The sequence below is a fragment of the Octopus sinensis genome, linkage group LG17 (genome assembly GCF_006345805.1).
Source record: "Octopus sinensis linkage group LG17, ASM634580v1, whole genome shotgun sequence".
NCBI lineage: Eukaryota > Metazoa > Mollusca > Cephalopoda > Octopoda > Octopodidae > Octopus > Octopus sinensis.
Genome location: NC_043013.1, coordinates 1,337,543 through 1,362,595, shown reverse-complemented (window position 1 = coordinate 1,362,595; position 25,053 = coordinate 1,337,543). Strand labels below are relative to the sequence as shown.

Below are 25,053 nucleotides of genomic sequence, written 5' to 3'. Positions count from 1 at the left end.
TTTTCCACCTCATTTTGCATCAATGTGTGTGTGTGTGTGTGTATTTGTGAGTATAAAACGGGTTAAGAAAAAGTGCTTCTCTTTCAGCCTCTCACTCTGTACCCCCACCTCTCTCTCTCTCTCTCTCTCTCTCTCTCTCTCTCTCTCTCTCTCTCTCTCTCTCTCTCTCTCTCTCTCTCTCTCTCTCCCTCTTAGTAAAGTAAATCTATTTTTAACGCGAACCTCTCTGTATTCCATCATTTCAAGTAATTCTAGATTGTCATGTTAAATGTAACTGGGTAAAGAAACGTCGAACGTGACAACGGGCGTTAATAATCGGATCAAAACCCCAACAAAATATTTCAGACGCGAACACGAGTTGGAGAGAGGGTTGTAATTGACCTGATTATTTACCTCAGTGCATGCACGGTGCATTTTATATATATATATAAACTGTAGCCCAGAGATTAAAGGTCAGTTTGGGTCCACTGTGACCGTAACTTAAACCAGAAGGACGAAACTGAATACGATGAGGCATTTAATCCGACCTGATACCGTTTCGACGCAGCATTAATCCGCTTAGAAATTCCTATTTCTCGCATTGACACACACTCTCACGAATTGCTGAAGGAGCCGTTTGACACGCTTAGACATTACTAATTCTTAAGTTATCGACCATGTTTCCTCCTCTTCCTCCTCCTCCTCCTCATCATCATCATCATCATTATTATTATTGCTATTATTATTATCATCATCAGTAGTCTTATTTTTATAACGCGCTTTCACTGCACTACCGAGCGCAGCTCCGTGTGCCTTGGGCATGTGCTGTGGTTTGTCGCGCTTATTTTTACTGTATTGGAAGTGTTTTGCGTAGGATGTGTGCGGTGCCTAGCTGTGTTATTTTCAGTATGTTATATATACTTGTAAGTCCTGATGTTTTTCTTATGTATTTGTCTGAATATTTTTTTATCAAACCTAATGCGCCTCTTATGATAGGAATTGTTTCTGTCTTTAGGCTACATGTTCGAGTTATCTCTATTTCCAAATCTTTGTATTTTGTAAGTTTCTCCGAGAAACATTGTCATCTGTTGGTATTGATACATCGATTAGAAAGCACTTTTTTTTTCTTGTCAACTATATCCAGCCTATTAGCCTTGATTTTTCTATCTGTGTGCATTGGTATATCCCAGAGTATGGCGGCTTTCTCACTTTCTGTGACCTTTTCTGGCATGTATCTATACCATCTTTTTTCCGTTGTTGTTCCATAGTGTCGGCATAGCTTCCAGTGTATATAGGTCTCAACTCAATCGTGTCTGTGAATATATTTCTTCTTAGCCTGGACTGGGCAGCCAGAGACAATATAGTGGATTGTTTCTTGTCCATCTCCACAGATCCTGTAGTTACTCGTTACGTTTCTTTTTATTATATGTTGTTTTTTTTTTTGTTTTTTTGTAATTTCTGGTGGGGAGGCTTTGGTCTTGTAATGTAATTAAAATCTGCCAGTCTCTGCTTTGAGTCCTGAGTTTCTCAACCATTGTTGGGATTTTGCTTTGTTTATTTCTTGTCTTTATTATATTATTATTATTATTATTATTGTTGTTGTTGTTGTTGTGTTGTTGTTGTTGTTGTTATTATTATTATTATTATTATTCATATACACACAAAAGATTAGACTGTTGGAAAAGAAAAATTCCTAACATCGGGCTGCAACAAGTAACCTTAGATGCCAAGAATCCTCCTAAGTATCTTAGCTGTCCCCTAATAACACTGTTCTCGGCCGCTGTTCTAAACTGAGTTTTATGTCCAATTTCCCCCTTTTCCATCTGTTCAAATCTTTAGAGATAGTTCCTAATACACCTATAGCTACTGGGATACATTTTACCTGCGCTTTCCATAGTCTCTGTAATTCAGTGGCTAAGTCCTGGTTCTTTGCTATTTTTCTATACCTCTCAAATTGATTTTTTTTCATCATTTGGGACTGTCAAGGCAATTATCTGGCACTTTCTATTCACTTTATTTACTACTACTAAATCAGGTTTTCTAGCTTCTATTACTCTGACAGTCGGATGTTAAAGTCCCACAACATCTAATATTTTTTACTTTCTAGTACTTTACTAGGTTCATGTTCATACAATTTATCAGTATGGTCAAATCCTATCTTTCTACATAATTCCCAGCGGATTACTCTCCCTAGGTTGTCATGTCTTTTTTCATATTCTTTCTGTGCCAGCATGCCATATTCACTTACTATATGAGTAACACGTTCCTCTTTTGATTTGCATAACCTACATTGGGAACATACTTGGTTTTTGTCTATCTTAGCTTTTATCCAATTAGTCCTTAATGCTTGATCTTATGTTGCTACTAACAAACTTTCTGTCTCCCTTTTCAGCTTTCCTTTCTGCAACCATAACAATGTCTCACAACTACAATTTGCTGCGACTATCTTTAGGAATCTACCATGCAACGCCTTCTCCTGCCAGTCTTAACTTCTCTTTTTTCTGGTTTATAATTTCGTTTAGTTTTTTGGTTTCCCATGTCTCGCAGCTCTTAATAATATTTCTTCGCTATTACCAATATAGGAGTCTAAATCTACTCTAGCTAAATCCACGCAGTCTTCTACTGATATTAGCCCTCTTCCACCTTTCCTTCTATATAACTATAATCTTGCTACTCCTGCTCTTAGGTGGAATCGTCCATTCATATTGAATTCTTTCTTAGTCCTGTCTAGCTTTGCTAATTCAGTTTTTTTCCAATCTACAAAAGCTACTGAGTATCTAAGTAATGATACTGTCCAAGTAATTACAGCCTTCACTAGATTCGGACCACTTAGCTTTGACTTCATTAGCTTCCTCACCCTTCTTATGTACTGCTTCTCAATTTTCGTTTTCATTTCTGTAGTCAGTACTCTTAGATTCTAATACTCCTAGATACTTATAGCTCTCTCCTTCTTTTAACGATTTTAATGTCTGGCCATCTGATAATTGGATGCCTTCACTATTGACTACTATTGTACACTTATTTCTGCCAAATTCCATGCCTATATCTTTGCTGAAGAATCTTACAATCTACATTAAGGAATCTATCTCTTTCTCATTCTTACTAAAAAGCTTCAGATCATCTATGTAGAGCAAATGGTTAATTTTCCCCTTACTATTTCTGAACTGATAGCCTATCTGTGCCTCCCTTAATACTAAACTGAGAGGAGTCAAACATAAGACAAATATTAAAGGGGATAACTAATCTCCTTGGAAAATTCCTTTCTTGATATTAACTTTCCCGAAGTCTGTATCACTAACAGAGATCAGCTTTCCTGTCACCTTAGTAGAGATCTATTTTCCTGTCACCTGAGTAGAGATCTACTTTCCAAGTCACCTGAGAAGAAATCTACTTTCCAGGTCACCTGAGTAGAAATCTGATGACTTGTCACCTGAGCAGAAATCTGATTATTATTATTATTATTATTATTATTATTATTATTATTATTGTTGTTGTTGTTGTTGTTGTTGTTGTTGTTGTTGTTGTTGTTGTTGTTGTTGTTGCCTTTGCACAGCTTCTAATGCTGCAGTGCTGTTTTCCACGTACTTCTCGAGATTTTTGCTCACTGTTTCCAGGGCTCCGACAATTATTGGTACTACTGCTACCTTTTTCATCGACCTCAACTTCTTAACTTTCCAAGCTAACTTGTCATATCTCTCGACTTTTCTTTCTTCCTTATCGCATACCTTGTTGTCAGCTGGGCATGCTATATCTATGATCCAGCATAGTTTGTTTTCTTTCTCAATTAAGACTATATCTGGCTTCCTATTCTCTATCTCATGGTCGCACTGAATCATAAAATACCATAGGATCTTTGCATTTCTATTTTGTGGTCGTACCAATTTTTTGCTCTGTCAAGTCCATACTTGTCCAATTGACAAACCTGGCTATATTATCATGGCGTCTTTTATATTCCTTCTGGGCTAGTGGTGTACATTGGCTGGTAATATGCCATACGGTTTCACCGTTTTGTCCACAGATTCGGCACTTACCACTTTCTGCTGTATTATTATCATTATTATTTTTATTTTTATTATTATTATTATTATTATTATTATTATTATTATTATTATTATCCTCTTCTTTCAATTTTGTTTCCATTTCTTGCTGAGTGTCTTCCCGACATCTAGGGCAAATAAACTCATTGTATATATTGGTAAACCATTAAAATAAACGCATCAGATTGTTCACTTACGTAGTCAGGTGACAGAAAAAAAGAGGAAGAAAGATAGAGAGGAAAATGAAGGGAGAAAAAAGAAAAATTAAAAAGAAAACAAAGAAAATAAAAGTGGAAAATGGTAAGAAAATTCCCTGCGAGACAATGCTCTTCTCAATATGCGTGACTAGTTACCAGTTAAGACAATCTTTTGCACTTCCTGCGTGGATGGTAAGCCAGAGATCATTCTCAAATAATTTTCAGTTCTTTTTTTATCATTCCAAATCTTTATATTTTCTGAGCTTATCAAATTCTTTTCCCGAGATATTATGGTCACAAGGTACACTCATGTCAATAAACAGACTTCATTGTTTTGGTATTTCGCAAAAGTATCTGATTTATTAGCTTTGGTGGTCTGGTTTGTATGTACTGGAAAGTCCTAAAGAATCTTTACATTTTCTCCCTCAGTTACAGCCTCAAGGTGGTGCTTGTGCCATTTGTCAGCAGTTTTGATTTTATAATGTCGACATATTATCCAATGTAGATATTGGCTCTAACTCTATTATTATCATATTTTACAGCTTTGTATTATAAGCATATCACACTTTTTAGTTCCAAATACCATCCCAATATCCTTACTGAATATCTGCACTTTGAGATCAGACCATTTATTTCACGTTCGGTCTTCCCGAATATCTTTAAGTCATCCATATATAACAGTTGATTCAATTTTTCTCCACTTTTCAAGGTGTACCCCGATGTCACTTCCCATAATATCTGTGTGAAGGGTATCAGACAAATCACAAACAGCTATTGTGATATGTTATCTCCTTGAAATACGCCTCTCTTAATGTTAACCCTCGCCAAAACTTTTCCACATGACGTTAATTCTGTATTCCAGTTTTTCATTGATCTCCTGATAAAATTTAAGATGTTATCAGACACCTGTACCAACTCAAGACTATCTGTAATCCAGGAATAGGGGATCATGTCATAAGCTTTCTTATAATCGATTCTCATCATACCCAGATTAGTAAGTCTCTTCTTTCAGTCCTCCAGTACCATTCTGTCCGTCAGAAGTTGATCTTTCGTCCCTCGGCTTTTTCTCTTGCATCCCTTCTGTTCCACTGGCAGTTTGTCGTTCATTTCCAGGAAGTTATGCACATAATTAGATATTATTCCTGTCATCAACTTTCACATCGAGGGTAGGTAGGAGATAGGCTAGTAATTATTCACTATATTACATTTGCTGTGATCGTTTTGGCAAAGAACCATTTTACCTGTGGTCATCCACTCTGGGATTTCCAACCCGTTGTCGATCATTTTATCCATTTGCGCAGCTGTTTTGTGTAATGCTGGGAAAGTTTCCATCCAATATCCTTGTACTCCCCGCCTCCTCTGGTCTGCGCATTACCAGTTTGGGAACTTCATTTTCTGCTCGGTCACCATTTCACTTGTTATTCTTATATTCTTTGTTTCACATCAAACTTCTCCGATCCTCTTTACTTCAAACAATTCCTTCGTACATTTATTGTCTTTATAACATTAGGGCTTTTGAAAATATCTCTCGTATTACTGCAATAAATAGTCAATAGCTTAATCTATCGAGATCAGATACATCCATCAACACAAATTAGCCCTACTGACGTCTAGCAAAGACCCCTGATCTTCATATCAGTCTATAGAGAATTGGTGGAACGTGGATTAATAAAACAATACCGAATGTACGAGGGAAAGTCAAAAATTATCCGCACTTTCACCATAACTTGCCTTCATTATTGGCACACTGCCTTCTGCGCATGCATATTTACAGTTAGACCTGTTGTGGTCACATGATCAAAGTTTGAGCCTGATCGCGCCATTTTTCTTTCTGGCTCTACAGAGTAAGCTTGGCCGCTCCACTAGCAATGTGCACTAAAGAAGGACAAAAAGCAGTGATCCGATTTCTTTTGTCGAATGGTGTGTCAGGTGCTGAAATTCGTCGGAGGATTTTAACACAATATAGGGACAGTGTATTACCGTGTGTAATAGGGGATCGAGAAGTTTAAAAGTGGCCAGACAGGTGTGACATACGAAGAGAGAGCAGGACGCCCGCCAACCTCCCCCACTGACGAGAAGATTCAACAAGCTCGAGAGATGGTGAAAGAGAACTGGTTCACCATTACCATCTCTCGGATCGCTGCTCTTTGTTCTTCTTTGGTGCACATTGGTGCCAATGGAGCGGCCATGCTTACGCTGTAAAGCCAGAAAGAAAAATGGAACGATCAGGCTCATAAACACGCATGCGTAGATGGCAGTGTGACAATTATAAAGATATGTTATGCCACCTATGTGGCACATTCACTGGTCGAATCACGGCACTGGCTGCGTAGTACGCTTTTAAATATATTTTAATGGGTTACAGAAAACAATTTTATACTTTATGAATCAACAATCCATTATTTTTCTATATATTTTAGGTACAAAGCAACCAACACAAAATGAGCTTTATGAAGTTATTTTACCAATTCTTTCATTGAGCAAATGCTCCAAGACATTTAAAGAACTATGTAGTGGGAACACGTCAACGAAAATATGTGCTGGGTATTTTGAACGAGACAGAGGAATATGTCCGGTAAGTAACCGACTGAAGACTTTCTAGAGATCTAATTGGATATCATAGATATTCCTACTGGAATATTAATCTTAAGTAGGTTCCCTTTATCACGAATTGGTAACAGATTCCTTAAATACTCTTCTTAGTCAATTAGTGCACAGGTTGAGATTAACATTATTTATCACAAATATCTGTGACAGGTGTGTCTGTAGCCCATGAAAATTTATCAGAAGACTGGCATTAGCAGATAAGGTAAACAAGGTTAATGTTTTATTTGAAATGTTAAAGATGAACAACTGGATGAAATAAATAAGCTTAAATAAAAGTGAAACGTAAAAGTGGGAAATGTTAGAATTAACGAAGCTTTGAAACAAACTTAAACAGACATTATCAATGTGACATACCGTGTTTTGTTTAAACGCTTTCAGGCTGCGGCAAAAAACATAAAGTAAATACGGAACGTTAAGTCTGTGGCATCAATAATGTTTACATTATTAGAGCTTCTTTTAATTCAAGTCATTATTACCTCCGCCTTCGCTAAGGCGGAGGTATTGTTTCAGTCGTGTGTGTTTGTTTGTCCGTGGACAAGATATCTCAAGAACCGCTGGATGGATTCGCATGAAACTTTCAAGGATGTTTGGCCTTGTAACTGGCATGAACTGATTAGATTTTGGGATCGATCCTGTATCAGACAAGGATTCAGGATTATTTTTCCATTTTTTTTGTTTTTTTTTACTTAGTTTTTGAGAGCGGTCGGGTTCATTTTTAGTATTCTCGTTTGTGAGAGCAGTCGAGTTTCTTTCAGATATTCACATTTTATTATTATTATTTTCATAAACACACAACTGTTGGAAAAGAAAAAGATCCTAACATCGGGCTACAAGTAACCTTAGATGCCAAGAATCCTCCTAAGTACCCTAGTTGTCCCTAATAACACTGTTTTCTGCAGTTGTACTAAACTGGGTTTTAAACCTATTTCCTCTATCCATCTGTTCAAATCTTAAGGGGTAGTTCCTAATACATCTATAACTACTGAGATGCATTTTACCTGCAATTATTATTATTATTATTATTATCATTATTATTATTATTATTATTATTATTATTATTGCCTTTGCACAGCTTCTAATGCAGGAGATGTACTACAGCGTCAGCTGTTCAATACCAGTGAACTAAGGTAACACATCTTATTTTACGAGCACCTTCTGGAGTATTCGAGCAGTTCCAAGCAGTGCTGTTTTCTGCAAGTGCTGCACCCTTATTGCAGCCCCTATTAGTTCCACGTACTTCTCGAGATTTTTGCTCACTGTTCCCAGTGCTCAGACAATTATTGGTACTATTACCACCTTTTTCATCGACCACAACTTCTTAACTTTCCAAGCTAACCTGTCATATCTCTCAACTTTTTATTATTATTATTATTATTATTATTATTATTATTATTATTATTATTATTATTATTGAATGAGAGAGCAGTTCATGCCATCAAAATGACACTGGGGTAAAATATACGAAGCCCATTATACCCATCATGACTACCCGTCTGATAAGGGTACACCAGGCACATGCATCACAACCATATGTGCGCGACATGGTGATCTCATATCAAGATAAACAGCACATGACCTTGCAGGTGGGGCCCAGATAGAATTTTCTTCAGGTTGAGTAGCCCAGTCCGCTCAAAAGGTCCCTGAATAAGGGTTGTTTAAGGATGTTGAAAGAACCACCCATGTTTCCAGAGGTGAATTATTCAAACCCCAAAGAATCCCTCTCAACACATGGCTATGATGCTCCCCCATTACTTCTGCTTGTGATCAGAGATGCACATATCGGCAGCCACTAAGGGACATGCTCAACTGGTTATGGTCAAACAACTGACAAGCAAATCTGTGGTATTGAGCAGAATATTTGCTGTAGCCCATCTTTTATACCAAGACAAAACAATGTACATGATAACACTTCCAATCAGTTAAGATCAGAAGCCATGAGAGCCACTGCCTGGTACTGCATCAGGGCATTTATTATTATTATTATTATTATTATTATTATTATTATTATTATTATTATTATTATTATTATTATTATCATTACTATTATTTTTATCATTATTATTATTATTATTATTATTATTACTTTTTTTTTTCTTCTTTCAAATTTTCTTCCATTTCTTGCCGAGTGTCTTCCCGACTCCTAGGGCAAAGAAACTCATAGTGTATATTGGTAGGCCATTAAACCAAACTCAGTAGTTCGTTCATTTTTTTTTTTTTTTTAAAGTTAAATTAAAATTAAAATACATGAGCAGCAACAGTTCTCACATCGACAATGCTCTTCTCAATACGTGTGATGTACCAGTTAAGACAATCTTTTGCACTTCTTGCAAGGATGGTAAGCCAGGGATCATTCTCATATAATTTTCGGTTCCCTTCTTGATCATTCCTAGTGCTCCTACGATCACTGGTATTGTAACCGCCTTGAGATGCCACATTTTCTCAATTTCAATGAGTAGGTCTTTATATTTTCTGAGCTTGTCAAACTCTTTCGCTGAGATATTATGATCACAGGGGATGCTCATGTCGATCAATAAGCAAACTTTATTGTTTTGGTCTTTCACAACAATATCTGGTTTATTGGCCTTGATGGTTCGGTCTGTATGTACTGGAAAGTCCCACAGAATGGTTACATTTTCTCCTTCAGTTACAGCCTCAGGGTGGTGATTATACCACTTGTCGGCAGTTTTGATATTGTAATGCCGACTTATTAGCCAGTGGAGATATTGGCCAACTCTGTCATGTCTTAATTTATACTCCACTGGTGCTAAGACTTTACATCCAGAGATTAGGTGGTCCACTGTTTCAATCATGTCGTTGCAGAATCGGCATTTTGGGTCTGCTCCATTTTTCATCACATTGGCCTGGTAGTTCCGGGTTAATAGGCTTTGGTCTTGAGCAGCCAGGATGAAAACTTCGCTCTCTGCTTTTAGCCCTGAGCTCCGCAGCCACTGATGGGTTTGCTTCTGGTCAACATCAGCTTGTTTGCTGCGGGTCACATATTTGCCGTGCAGAGGTTTCTCCTCCCACCTATCAGCCAATTGCTCGTGCGCTTTTTTCATTGCCATCATTTTCACCTTCTTTGCAACAATAGTTGCCGTACTTCCCTCGGGTTGTTCAGTTTGGGTATCCTGCACGAGATCAATAGCAAATTTTTTGCTTTCCTTGATGATAGAATGAAGCTTCGTGATTTTCCACGAGCTTTAGCATCCAGTCATTCGATATTTCGAGATATTTGGCCAGTCCAATTGTGGTTGTTTTGTAAGCTAGTTCAAATTGGATCAGGCCTCGACCTCCTTGGGCTCTAGGAAGGTAAAGGCGATCTACGTCTGCCTTTGGGTGGTGCATCCTATTACAACTCAGCAGCTTGCGTATTTTTCTATCTATATTCTTTACTTCACTCATATTCCAGTTCAACACATTGTAGCTATAAGTAACAACTGGAACTGCTAAGGAATTTATAGCTAACACCTTGTTACGTGCATTTAGTTCAGATTTCAGGACTGCACGAACTCTCCTATAACATTCCTTCCTGATTTTCTCTTTCATGCTTGCATGCTGAATACCAGAACCTTCATTTATCCCTAAATATTTGTATGTCTGTTCTTGCTCAAGCTCTCTTATGACTGTGTCAACATCTTACTATTATTTTTATCATTATTATTATTATTATTATTATTATTATTATTATTATTATTATTATTATTATTATTACTATTATTTTTATCATTATTATTATTACTATTATTTTTATCATTATTATTATTGTTGTTGTTGTTGTTGTTGTTATTATCGTATCGACTACTAAAATAATTTTTTACAACCAACACTGCCTACATATAATAATATCAATAACTGTTTTACTTTCTTCTTGTAGGGCGATAGTGGTGGACCCTTAATCTGTCGTTTTAAGCAAAAATGGGTACTTTCTGGGATCACATCATTTACTCTGAGTCACCTTCCGGCAATCTTCACGAAAGTAACATCCTATGAAAAATGGATTAACGAAACTATATCCAACGATTTCAAAGAAAATTCAGACCAGTTAGCAGACGAAGACCGATATGAAATTCTTCCACATTATATAAAGCAAATTTCTGGGAATTAAAATCATCGACCTATCACGTATAATAATCTTAATACTATAATAAACCACAATTACTAGTCCTCTATTTTTACAATCGTAAATATTATTGGTTTGCTTGCGTAAAATCAACTTCATCTGATTCTCATTCCAAACAGAAATAAATATATCTTCTAAATGAGAATGCCCAAAGACGATCTGATTTCCCCAAGTGACAATAAATGTTTATAAAAACAATTGAATGCATATTTTATTCCACTACAACAAAAATACTCAGAATAGCTTATAGATTTGAAGTAGCTTAAAACTCACTACTATATCATATATATACGACATCTTAATACTTTGTTTGTTAAGGCGCATGGCTCAGTAGTTAGAGCGTCGAGCCTACGATCGTGAGGATGTGAGTTCGATTCCCGGATCGGGCTGCGTGTTGTGTTCTTGAGCAAGACACTTTATTTCACGTTGTTCCAGTTAAGTCAGCTGTAGAAATGAGTTGCGACGTCACTGGTATCAAGCTGTATCGGCCCCTTTGCCTTTCCCTTGGATAACATCGGTGGCGTGGAGAGGAGAGGTTGGTATGCATGGGCGACTGCTGGCCAGACTTGTGCTTCGGAGTGTAACTTTCTAGGTGCAATCCCATGGTCATTCTTGACCGAAGGAGGTCTCCAATACTAAGTTTATATCTGATATATATTTATAATTTGCCGTGAAAGCTTGTGAATACAATCCTGAAATACAGATTACATAACAAATGTAAGTACACTTTCGATAGGCCAGTTACTGCAGAATTTGTCTTGAGATAACACCTCTCATAGAATTGCTGAAAAATATCTAAAAAGAGAGACGAAAATATCTAAAAGAGAGCACCATACATTAAATATGATTCATGGTTATTTTGATTAAAAACTGCTTCAGTTGCGCATACCAGATTTTTATTCAGTCGGGCGGCTATTCGCAACATCATGAATGGTTTATTCGCTTTTTCCTTTATCGAAGAGGACGAATTCATGCTCGAACATGGATGGAGCTGGCTGTGAGAATGCGGCATTGAAAAGACCTGAAAAGAACGAAATGCATCCGGCGCTCTCGCTGGCCGCTGGTCGGACAAAGTTTCATTTTCTCGGATATTTATTATCTTTAAAACAGCAAGCTCATAAGAGATATTATCTTAGGACAAATATTGAAGTAACCGACCCATCGACACTGTGCCTACATTAAGTGTGATACATAGATAACTATATATATATATATATATGTATGTATGTATGTATGTATTATGTATGTATGTATGTATGTATGTATGTATTATGTATATTGGGTCATCCCATAAGTAATGCGGTTTTTTTATACTTCTTTTATTCTTCAAAATTAAGATAAACAAAGTTCTTTTTTTAAATCTAGAATTTACTCTCCTTCATTTTCTACAATGCTCTTCCATCTATCTGGTAGACTTGCAAGGCCCCTCTTCTAAAATTCACTTGTCCGTGATGAAAAATGCTCCTCCTGTACCAAATGACCTCATCTACAGAATTCATAATTTTTCCGTCCAAATGATTTTGAAGACTGCAGAATAAATGATAATCAGATGGGGAAATGTCAGGCGAATATGCTGGGTGGGGCATCGTTTCCCATTCAGACTGCTCCAGAATTTCATCCTCGCTGTATGGAAGAACACCTTTCGTCTTGAAACCAAAGACTTAAGACGCTCAAACTGCTCGCAGTAGATCTCCTTTGTTATCGTTTGGTTTGGATTCAAAGTGGACTAAACCTTTCATATCCCACCAAGGAGATGACAGCACCTTACGAGGGTGAAGACCTACTTTAGCCTGGGGAGCCGGTGTTTCTCCTTTCCCTACCCACTGTCTTCGGCGCTTGACATTTTTATTGAGAACCCATTTCCCCTCACCGGTCACTATTCAGTCCAAAATAGATTTATTCGTGAGATGTGACAGAAAAGAAGAGCACACATTCACTCTCTGCGCGCGATTAGGCTCGGAACTCATTGACCCAATTTACTGACTTTTCCGATGACACGCAGGTGTTGATGAATGGTTTAATGTCCAAATCCAAGCTTCTCAGCTAGTTCCTCAACAGTTACGATGGGATTTTTTCCACCGGGGTTTTCAGGATGTCTTCATCGAGGCTCGTCTTCTAGGCTGTAGTTTTCGGCTCGGAATTTCTGGAACCACCATTGACACTGGCTTACGTTTATTGTTCGATCCCCATATACTGCATTAATAGTTCTCGCACTTTCCGTTGCGTTGTTGCCTTTATTGCCGAATATGCTCCTTTGTCACTTCCATTATAGCTTTGAAAAAATAACTGTTAAATTCGAACTGTACTCTTCAAAACTTGTACTTTGAATAAGGACAGGGTAAAATTATTAATTGCTTTTATAGCAAGTTAATGCAAGTAGTTTATCCCGTCCCCTTCTCTCACTTTTAGTTGATACAAATGAAAAAACCGCATTGTTTATGGGCTGACCCTATATATATATAAAGTTGAAATTTATAGAAAAGCAAAAAACGAAGACAGGTGTATAAACAACAAACAAGTGTATTAGTTTGACGCTCGGGAAAAAGGAAAAATTATTTTACGTTTCGAGCCTACGCTCTTCAACAGAAAGGAATAAGAGAAAATAAACAGAGAGAGAATGGAAAAAACGTGTAGAGTTCAGCGGTCCAGCATATATATATATATATATATATTATATATATATATATATATATATATATTATATATATATATATATATATATATATATATATGTTGTTGGCATCCTTTTTGTCTCGGGAGACAATGGAGTTGCGCATAAAATAATCTAGTCCGGCTTTTACATTTCATGTCCTGATACATCTGCTGTGGCTGTGTAGTCCTATCCTGAACAAACACTCCCTCTGGCAGGTGTCGCAAATGTAACGAAGCTTTGCCTGGCTGGTTGTAATGTCATAGTTTCTTGTTGACATCTTTTCTTGTCTTTCCATTTCTCCCTTCTCCCTCTGTCACTCCTTTGTGTTCCCTCTTTTACGGTACGTCACCAAATCCACGGTTGCTGGCAACTGCTTCCCAGTTCCTAATATTGATATCGCAGGCCTTCATGTCCCTTTTGCAAACATCCTTGTATCGTAAGAACGGTCTTCCCACAGACCTAGTGCCCCTAGCAAGCTCTCCGCAGAGTATGTCCTTGGGAAGATACATACATATATATATATATATATATATATATATATATATATATATATAAGACAAAGTAGAGTGAAAAAACTACAGAAGATTTGTGTTATATGGTTAAAGAATATATTTAAATCGTTATTTTAGGAAAATGTTATAAAATTTTGTGTAAAGTAACATTGTTTTTGGAGAAATAACCAGTTTCGTATTTTCTTTTCAAATTTCTCAAATTTCTTTACCGATATTGTACCATCTCTTCGCTATGAAGTGAAGTATTAGAATTCCAGACAGGGGAAGGTAATCAGGGATTTTTTCGGTATAAGGGAGATAATTAAAAATGTTGGGAATGACTAGGTTTTATTAATTAAACATGATTTGGTTTAGAAAGAATAGAATGTTAGAAATGGTTAAGTTTTGCTTTATATTTTTTCTCAATGAGGTAAGTGTCCTTATTTAAAATTGCTAGAAATGGTTAAGTTTTGGCTTATATTTTTCAATGAAGTGGGTTTCCTTATTTAATCCAACTTGTGTTGGTGTTCCAATGTCACATTGGTAAAATGAAAAGATTACAAATTGTGGTAGCATAACGATTTAAATATATTCTTTAGCCATAAAACACAAGTAGTTTTTTCACTATACTTTGTCTTTTATACATCTAACTACGTACTTTCACATACCAACTTTCTCACCTATATATATATATATATAGAGAGAGAGAGAGAGAGAGAGACCGACAGACAGACAGACAGACAACCAGGCACAAGACCGGGCAAGGTTTATGGAAGACCAGCAGTCACCCATACATACCGGCCTCCCCTCTCCACATCACCAGCTCAAGAATACAACACGCAGCCCGTTCCGGGATTCGAACTCACAACCTCACGATCGTAACCTCGACGCTCTAACCACTGAGCCATGCGCCTTCACTTATATATATGATTTTTTAAACTTAATGCTAACTTCATTTAAGCAACGATGAGGTATCTTTTGCGCATAATATAAATTATTTAGTGTTTACGGCGGTGTTGGAAAGAACAGATTCTGAGGTTTTTTCTGCCATATCCAGTTATTAAAGTCTGTCATGACATTCATTTAACTCTTTCATATAACTATCCTCTGCGATTCCTCATTTCTCATAATATTTTGTTTGGGATGAGGAGACTAAAGAAAGCAACAATACTCTACGTGCAGAAATTTTCCACAGACTCCAGTCTTGTATAGTTTTTTCAGGAGACTGCTGCGATAAACTCTTTCAGAGACATTGCCGAAGTCAAGATATCCGACATACGTCTGAGCCGTCTCCCAAAATACTCGGAGTATCGTCAGTGTGCTGTCGAGGCTGTGTTATGCGGTCTCTGCCACATAGAAAGCCATGCAACTCGCGATTTAGGAAATTGTTGCTCTCCACCAAGCTTGGTATACTCGAGGTTTCTGAAATGTTTTACTGAGATGTGACGTAGATTATTGCAAAGGATTTCCTTTCTCGGAAACTAAGATGACGAGCTTGAATAGCAAATATTCAAATAATCTTTTCTACTCTAGGCACAAGGCCCGAAATTTGGGGGGAGGAGCCAGTCGATTAGATTGACCCTAGTACGCAACTGGTACTTAATTTATCGAACCCGAAAGGATGAAAGGCAAAATATACCTTGGCGGAATTTGAACTCAGAACATAAAGACAGACGAAATACCGTTAAGCATTTCGCCCGGCGTGCTAACGATTCTGCCAGCTCGCCGCCTCAAATATTCAAATATAGCCTGTATTTAGTGATTTTCTGGATCACCTAAAAGATACATAAGTTTGTGTCAGTACTTCTTCAAGATTCTAGCAGGAAATTTATCGATGTCTACGGCAGAGTAGTGTTCAATTTTATTTACGGTTGCATCGCATTTCGGCGTGTCGAAAGTTAAGTCAGTGATATGTTGGACTTGCCTTTACTGATACTACCTAACACAATTTCGGGAGAGTTACTGAAAACGGAGCAGTAATATTTCTGCAGAATCTTCCCAATTTCTTTGACATCATTGGAGATAAAGCTATTTTTAAGAATCAGTAGACAAATGAGCTAAAAAAAAAAAAGCATATCTATGTTTTTGATAAAGAAATGGAACAGTTTCAACTTGTGTTTAATTTTCTCGGTAGCTCAATCTTCCACACTGATACTTGGTCAATTATGGATGAAGTTTTCATATTGTTCTATTAGAACTTTGTCACTGCGATCGATTGTAGGTGGTGATGCAGGTAGTATCTTAACTGATTCTGTTTTTAGACAAATTTTTATGTTCCTATTGAAGGATATTTTCGCTGATCGGATGTCCATTCTCTCTCTCTCTCTCTCTCTCTCTCTCTCTCTGTCTCACTCTCTCTTTCTCACTCTCTCTTTCTCACTCTCTCTCTCACTCTCTCTCTCACTCTCTCTCTCTCACTCTCTCTTCTCTCTCACTCTCTCTCTCTCTCAGATTTAAAAGGAAGACTGCAGTTATAAGGAAGATTATAATTATAATACAATAGCTTTAATGATTGTTGCGTTTTACTCGTGACGCCCAAACATTTAGGCTGTTTACGGACAGATTTAGAACTATTATGAAATATTAGTAGTATAAACATTTAGTCATTTAAAATATTCTTCTATAACTTCACATGCTTCTTCTTACGCGAACCACTTTTATCAGAGATAAAAATGTTACAATGGGAAGAGATTCAAAATACATGTCTATAGAGACGTTCCATTCTAAATTGATCGAGAGTATCGTATGCGTGAGCATTATTTATCTCGCCTTTAGGAAACATATAAAATGTCTGTTGGGAAGACACAAAACTAAAAACAGAATAATTTCCTTCCAAATCACCTGAATTTAAATATCAATGGATTGCTTTAACCTCAGCAGAAAAAGAAATAGGAATTGTATAAACCCAACATTATTACTCTCTCTCTCTCTCCCCTCTCTCCCTCTCCCCTCCCTCTCTCTCCCTCTCCCCCTCCCTCTCTCTCTGATTTAGATGAAGTTTGTACAATGCACTGATTATCTCAACCCTTTTTTTTTCTTTTTGCTCACTCAATTTCAAGCCACCATTTTCCGTCCACCCATAAAGCGAAATAAAAGTGTTTTAAATTTACTATTTTATCAGTTTATTCGATACAATATTGCTGACATTATTTATTATCGCGCCCTTTTTGCATAAATTCAGTCTATTTGTTTAGTTAGCAATTTCCTCACAGAACTAAACCTTGTTTCAGACCATCTGTAATGAAAGATGGAATCTTATTTCAACCATTTCGGCTCATAACCATGGATATAATGTTTTACAGTATTTAAATTATCAACATTCAGTCTTTTCCTATTTTATCACTAATGAATTTTGAATGTTCATTGCATCGTTATTCAATTAATTTCTCTTGAATTTCTTCTTCAGCAACACCAGTATCTATCAACCATGGTTTTGCTTCAAAGGAAAATAAATCAGAATTTTCTATTCGTATCGGTTTTTAACGATAAGTGCCCAGAATATGTTTCAGGATCAATTCCGTTCAGTGAAGAACTTACTTTTACGAACTTAAGCTTGATGTGAAATAACTTTTGAGTAAATTTACTTGAAAATCTTCCTCTTTTTCAATAAAATCTTTAAATACTGTTTGAAAATCAATCAATGTAATGAATTTTCCTTAAGTTGAAGTGATACTACATTCAGGTCACGTTTTCTTATTTCTTTGGCCATATCGTACTCGAAAGTTTGTTAACTGCGGTATAAAAAAGCATTATAAACATTGCTTAAGCATTTTTTTTTTTTTTTTGGCAGAGCTATTTGTTTTCCGTATATAAAATAAATCTTATCACAGTATTCATTTGATCAGAACAAAATTTCTCAGATAACAGGTCATATTTGCTATGATATTTTATTTTGGAAATAGTTTTAATATGTAAAACTGAACTTTTTTGCTACAAAATCTTTGCCTCTGAATAATACTATGTATTACAATGATTCCAGGACGTTTTTTCTTTCTTTTTTTCTCAAATGTCCGAGCGCCCTTTTGTCTTCTGACTTTTGCAGTGGCACCATCAGTTGCAATCGATATCAAATTTTCTAATGGAATATTTTCATCAAACAAAGATCAAAAGCAATAAAATCGATTCCCCAGTAATGTCACCTTTAAATTTTTCGGCAAATCATTAATATTTGTTCAGTTTACTGTCATTGTTAAAACGAAAGACGTACATCATAAATCCTAATCAATAATTCTGGATTCATTAACCTGAATAGGGAAACTTTTTTTCTTTCCAATCTTTCAGTTTTCTTCAATTTTTTCAGAGACATGTTATCAATCTGTCTTCCGATTGGATCGCTATTTAACGGAAATCTTTTTAAGATACCTGAAGGATCTTCATACATCATTCCATTTGAAACAGCAATCTCTAATATAGGCTTTGCCACCTTCTCAGTAATTTTATAGCAATGGCTATGTATGCAACAATGCTTACAACCTCATACGTTGCAACATTGTCGTTATAGAGTTCGATATAATTTGTTTCGTTTTCAATATGCGCAAGTTCTGTTGATGATCAATGGCAAATAGATTATTTTGAAAAGGTAAATAGTTTTATTTGCTTTATCTTCCTTTGTAAATGATACAGAAGACTCGAAAGCTCTAAAGCATCGTTCGAAAGAATAGATAGGTTTTGTAGGGAAGATGGAGAGGGCTTTCAATAAAATTGGAAGTATTCGCTGAGATATTAGTGAAACATTTTTCTTTGCTCCAGTTGACATGTCTAAGATGTCTTGTATGTGATGTAATTTCAATAAATAAATAATTATTTATTTATTGTAATTCCAAAAATAAATTGACATCAGTAAAGTTCTATAAAAATATCTGAAATTTGAAAAAAAGTCTAGTATTTGCATTTTCAGTTTTGATATAATGCCAGTTATAGAAGATACCATTTCATTCCAATCGTGAGAATCATCTTATTTTTTAATTTAAAAAAAAAATTAAGAGCATTTTTGATAAACACTAAAGTTTACTTTTTAAAAAATTATCACTTTACCATTTTAGAAGCCTAATACATGCTCCGAAAAGAGTTTCCAAACCTTGATAAGCAATTCAAAAATAATTTAATTAAATAGTTGCCTGAATAAATTTTCAACCCCATTCAACTTTTTTTCCATTTTCACCTCCATCGTAGAAAGAAGCAGAAACGGAATGTTTCCTGATACAAACGGGATTTGAAATATTACATAAATTCTAAAGAATTGGTTAAGCGTAATGTTTTGAGACATTTGGAAAAAGAAAAAAAAGAAAGACGAAGGATTTTTCACTTCACACGTTTCTTTCCCTTACACGCAAAAAGAATGACATTCAATGAGCGAAATGAGTCGTCATAAATCTATAGGAGAATACTAACGAGTGTATCCAGCTGGCTTTTAGAAGACAGACGAACACTAAAACAGAGTTGAAACAAAGAAACAAAATACTTTTCGTGCACTTTAAAGATATGTTTGGAGGGTGGTCCCAGGGGCCCCCAACTCCAAATGAAATCGCAGTGACACAATCGAGACATGCAACGTGTTTGAGGCATTTTTATACCTGAAGGAACCCATCCATCGCCGTTCTAAACAAAACTGATTCCAGAATGAAAGAGACAGATAGACAAGGCAAGGCTTTATTATATGAGTATTGCGGCCGTAATTAATTGTATGCTTGTGTGAGGAATTCTACATAATATGGCTATTTTATCTGTTTTCTATCTAGCTTTATTTTATGGTATGTAGTGTAGCACGTTGCAATTGCTTCTTATAGTAAATGCATGGTGAACTTGCGAGAGAATGTTGTGCCTGTATGGCCAATGTAAGGGTGAGGTAAAATCTGCATAGAAGGGGTAGTATAGAAGCCAACACTACTTCATATCCTCAAGAGAAGACTGCGATAGTTTGGAAACGTTGATAAAAAAGAATTTAGAACTGGTCATGGTCTTCGTCAATCACAGATGAATGAACACAAAAATGAAGTCATGGGACATTTAGGGATGCAACATAAGCAACACGGACTGAAAACTGGTGTAAGCAGACAGGAACTCCCTCTCTTTCTCTCTCTCTCTCCCTTTCTCTCTCTCTCTCTCTCTCTCTCTCTCTCGTAGACACGGACACGCACGCACACACACACATATATACATACATTATTTTTTGTTGTTGTACATGTTTCAGTCATTGGACGGCGGCCATGCTGGGGCACTGCCTCAACAAGGTTTAGTAGAACGAATCACCCCTAGTACTATTTTTATCTATCGGAGCCTTTTGCCGAACTACTATGTCTACCAGAACGTAAGCAAACTAATTTCGGTTGTGTCCCGCTCAGGTGGCGAGAGGGAAAGCATAGACACAAGATCTATCCATACACACTCACACACGCACTCACAAACACTCACACAAACATACATCATTTAATGTGCACTGTATTAAAATAAGAGCTACCAATAGTTTCTTGCCCTAGAGACACATGGTTAGGAAGATCTTTATAATGTATCTTGCGTCTCTAAATAAGCTTCAGACTCTGGGCAATCTTCCTAACCACATGCCTCCATAGCATGAAACTTATTTTAATTCTGTGAACTTTAAATGATACTTATCTCTACTGGATGGAGTACTCTTTTCATTGATCCTACTTTAAAGGAACAATAAATATATACACACACACATGCACATATATTACTGCTTAGTTTCTGTCTATCAAATTCCACTGGTAAGGTATTGGCCAATCCGAGACCACAGGAGAAGGCTCCATCCACGTTGTAGGATCGAACCTAAAAATCAATGATTGTGATGAGGACTATTTTAGCCACATTGTCACACCCCTCTGTATGTGTGTGTGTGTGTGTGTGTGTGTGTGTGTGTGTGTGTGCGCGCGCGCACGCATGCGTATGTGTGTGTTGTAAAAGACTTCGTTTTTAATTACTTTTGTTGAACCAAGTGTCGGAAATACTAGATCGCCTCCTGTCGTTAAATGCTTGAAACAAATAAAACAAATAGCTGTCTAAGTGAATAGAATCATCTCATTAATATGTATTACATGTAAATGTGGCTTCTATAACCCATTTAAGACATTCTGGTCAGAGAAAACCTCTCCCTTGCTATGTCTGGCTTGGAATATGGTATTTGTCGAAACTTGTCCCAGTCGATTCTTCTCTTTCTTTTTTCTTCACTATTTTTTTTTTTTTGGATTCCTCCTTTGATATTTTAATGCATGGCGTAGAAAGAACAAAGCGGAGGCAGTTGAGTTGAAAACAAGTAATGATGTTTGTCACATTCATTACGTATGTAATGCATGCGATTTCCCCAATTAAATTCAGTGATATTATTTTTAATGTTAATGGACGTCTTCTAGCGAATTCTTGTCATCAGATATCAAAAGTGACTTTTCTCAAGAAAAAAAAGATGCATAGCTGTTGAAGTCTGTCGTTTTTGTTTAACTGATTCCTGGCTTAACACTATGCTCTACTTTTTGGTTTCGTGCACTGAACAATAACATGGCGATCAGGCAAAATTTTAACATAATATTATTACTACAGGGTGTTCAAAAAGTCTCTCTACAGTAAGTAGTTTATTTCAAAATAAATATCTATAAGATGATATAAGACTACAAGAGAATATATTAGACTTTACAAGACTTTTAAAAAAACTTTATAAGCGATGTTGAAAGTGCCGTCCTTCATTTTCAGTACATAAGTTGACTCTTCTACACAAGTTTTGAAATACATCAGAATAAAAAAAATTCACTGCGGAGAGACCTTTTGAACACCGTGTATATTAATGCCTCTTGTGGAGTCTAGAATCATATTTAAATGATTTGGGTTTACTGTTCCTTGGAATGTCTTTAATACTTATAAATACAAAAGAATTAGACTAAACATGGTACCCTTGGCGGGGTGTTTGTCATAGATATGAAGAATGGAAAGAGGGAAAGCAAATTGACGTTTAATAAGATTAAGACGGATTTAAAGTTGTCCAGCAGCATTGTGAAGAAAGGAGAATTATATGAGTTTGTAGCGTATTCTTAGGAAAATCCCTCTCTCTTTGTTATATATACACAAATACAGACGTATTAGATAACAGCTATCCTTCGGCCGCCCTTTTGGACCCTGTTCTGTCCACTACTCTGATTGGTTGGTATTGGCGTAGTTGGTTGGTCTTGTACTTGGTATTTAATGCACACACATGCACACTTTGTACACATGACAGCCTGTCTATTATTATTATGTATATATGATGCATACACACACGTTAACCTATCAATAAAATCTTCACTTAAACATTCTACCCGGTTGTGTCCCTCTTTTTCCTTCTGACACTTCTACTCATTTGTCCTTTTTCGCATTTACTGTATCGACCGTGTGGTGTACCAAAGGATCCATTCTCGTCACCTCTCCTTCGCAAGGTCGTTTACAAGTTCAAACGCTATTATGTCTTCCCATTTACAAAAGAGACAGGCTAAAAAATTTTCACTAATATCACGATGGACTAATGTTTCTCGGTGTGAGAACCACTTCTTTAGGGCGCAGGAACGAATGGCTTTTGCTAAGTTTCTACGAACTCCATAAGTATGTTAGGTTACTGAGTCAAAGACGGAACCTCTACGAGGTCGTTAGATGTGTTTCCATGTCTGTCTTCCTCTGTGTGTACGAGCGCGCGTGAATTTGTAAATATATGTTTGAATGAAGCTGGTGTTACCCTCCGTCGCTGCTCACTTCTTACTCAATACGTTTTTCCTGATGACGATGAACAGGAATGGTGGATTTAGATATATCGCAGATCAAACATAATGGAACACATTAATTTCATTGGTTACATTCAATCATGTGATATCATCCCTGGTGTTGTTGCTTGTTTGTTTTTTGTTAGTTTCTTTTTGTTTTGCTTTGTTTTTTCTTATGCATGGGTGATTACCGATTGAATATAATCAATAGACTATACAAAGAACTACTTCTGGAAACACCTCCAACCTACCGGAAAACCTGTCTTTCCACAGGAATAAGGTAAGTGATCATTCTCACTTTCCTCCTGAACCAAACAACGCTTTGCTCAGAATAAGCAGTCTGAATGAACGTGACCTTGGGTCGCTTGGGTTGCCTACAACCTGTTTAACGACCTCAGATCACGAGATATAAATGTGGTGGCCAGCAGTGAAACCGAGCCACAAGACTTCGCGCCCATCTTTGGTGGCTACGAAGTGTACGCATCTAAAAGTCTGCCGGAAACGGGAGGCAGAGGAGTTGTTTCGGAGAAGGCTAGATCTTATGATACGGACCATCTTTCTGGAGACGGAAGACAAGTGGATGGTGATGGATGTAATCAGCGGCGGAGACCATACCTTCAGACTTGTAGCCGTCAATATCCCGATGAGAACAAATCTTCTTAGACATCCCATCCTTTAGTGCAAGTGGATGCATGTGTTGGGGTATAGGATAGAAAAGGAGGTGCAAAAACCTAGAAAACCTATTGAAACGTTTTCAAGTAACAGGTGCCGACTGGATTTCCGAAATGTTCCAGTGTGTTCGTAGACAAAGTGCATCGGGTCATCCAGAGCGTATTTTTTCTTAAGTATTATGTCAGGCAGTAGATACGGACTGCATAGATCGTTCACAGTTTAAAGTGGTCGGTTACACACACCACAAATTTGTGATCTGCACGGTCGAATTAACTAGGCTTCATAAGGGAGTTGAACGCGTCTTGCCGGGCGCGCCAAATTTGCAGAGAGCGAATTAGCGAATAAGTTAAGCACGTGTTAACGAGGGCAGTCGGTAATAATAGATAGTGAGTTGCCTTGAAAAGGGTGATTAGAGTAGAGTCAATAAGATTTAGTAAGCATACAGCGATAGAAAAAAACTAGATTAAAGGAGCCTTAGAAACCTTGAAGAGGCGTTGGCTTTGCGGACAACCCTTTTCAGTGTAAGTGACATCTGTTCGGGGGTTATGGTAAGTAGCTAGCGATCAGAAGCTTCGGTAGCAACCAGTCTAACTCAAAAATGGACTGAGAGGAAACTAACTCTGAAAGGAGGAGTAAAAGGCTTACTTCGCTTCTGTCGTCATCTATAACTATCATGCCTTTCACTGGTTTCACGTCTATACAGCCTGGAACGTCTGTTCTTTCGCCTTCTGAGCAAAGTCCGTGTTCAACTGGTCAGATGCTTCATTTTTAGTCAACATCCGTTTAGGAGTGAACTAGTCATTCTGTGGCTATTGATGCAAAACGTTCGTACACTACCAATCAGACAATGCTGGTAGTGGAAATTTCACGATTGCGTTCTATAGAGGGTAAGCGATAGGCAAGTGAGATGACGTTCTTGATGAAACTCTGGGCGTCGATGAAAATCACTTGGCCGGTCTGTTCCGGAAGACTTTCAGATCGAAACCCATGGGTAATTTCCAGAAATATCTGGCTTGTTAGTGCTCTCGGTGGGGTATTGCCTGTTCGAGACAAACTCTACAAGCACAGAAGAGCCGTTAGCAGGACCTGACTGAGATGCGCGTAGAGAGACGAAACTGTTCTGTGCCCACTCGTCCAGTACCAGAGCTTTGCCGACTTATAGAGTTATGTTAAACGTTAGCTATCACGTGAAGGTTGGATATGGTTATCAGCTGAGTCCATTGTGGAGGTCGCCCCCACCGCTTTCCTTTAAACGGAAACGCTAGGCAGTTTTCATTCGTGTAATGGATAAGCCGAAAATGGTTGTGTAGTAAACTGAATACAAACGCTTTATCATTTTTTTTTCAAATTCCAATTAAGGGTAGAGAGGGAAGTATTGCCTTCAAGCAAATTCATTGAAAGGTGAATGAGAGCGATGAGCATGGTCCGAGTGAATGGACCTACTGTGAGTATGCGCTTTTAGCCTGGACGACTGGTTGAGGAAAGAGCTCCCCCAAGTGATCAAGAGGACCGAGCCATTTGTGGGGTTTTCACGGGTTGCTCTCGAAAGTCTCCCATCTATT

General features: G+C 37.1%; 1 protein-coding gene across 5 annotated transcripts in view; it reads left to right on the top strand.

The window, feature by feature from the left end:
• The window catches only part of LOC115221001 (kallikrein 1-related peptidase b3-like), a 75,069-nt gene extending 57,429 nt beyond the window's left edge, over window positions 1-17,640 (top strand). For all 5 annotated transcript variants that reach the window (XM_036510261.1, XM_036510257.1, XM_036510260.1 and 2 more), the window contains 3 exons: window positions 6,634-6,788; window positions 10,695-10,942; window positions 17,491-17,640. In XM_036510261.1, coding sequence (XP_036366154.1) covers window positions 6,634-6,788; window positions 10,695-10,925 — 386 coding nt within the window. In that variant the 3' untranslated portion in view covers window positions 10,926-10,942; window positions 17,491-17,640. The remainder of the gene's footprint in view (window positions 1-6,633; window positions 6,789-10,694; window positions 10,943-17,490) is intronic.
• The last annotated feature ends 7,413 nt before the right edge of the window (window positions 17,641-25,053 follow it).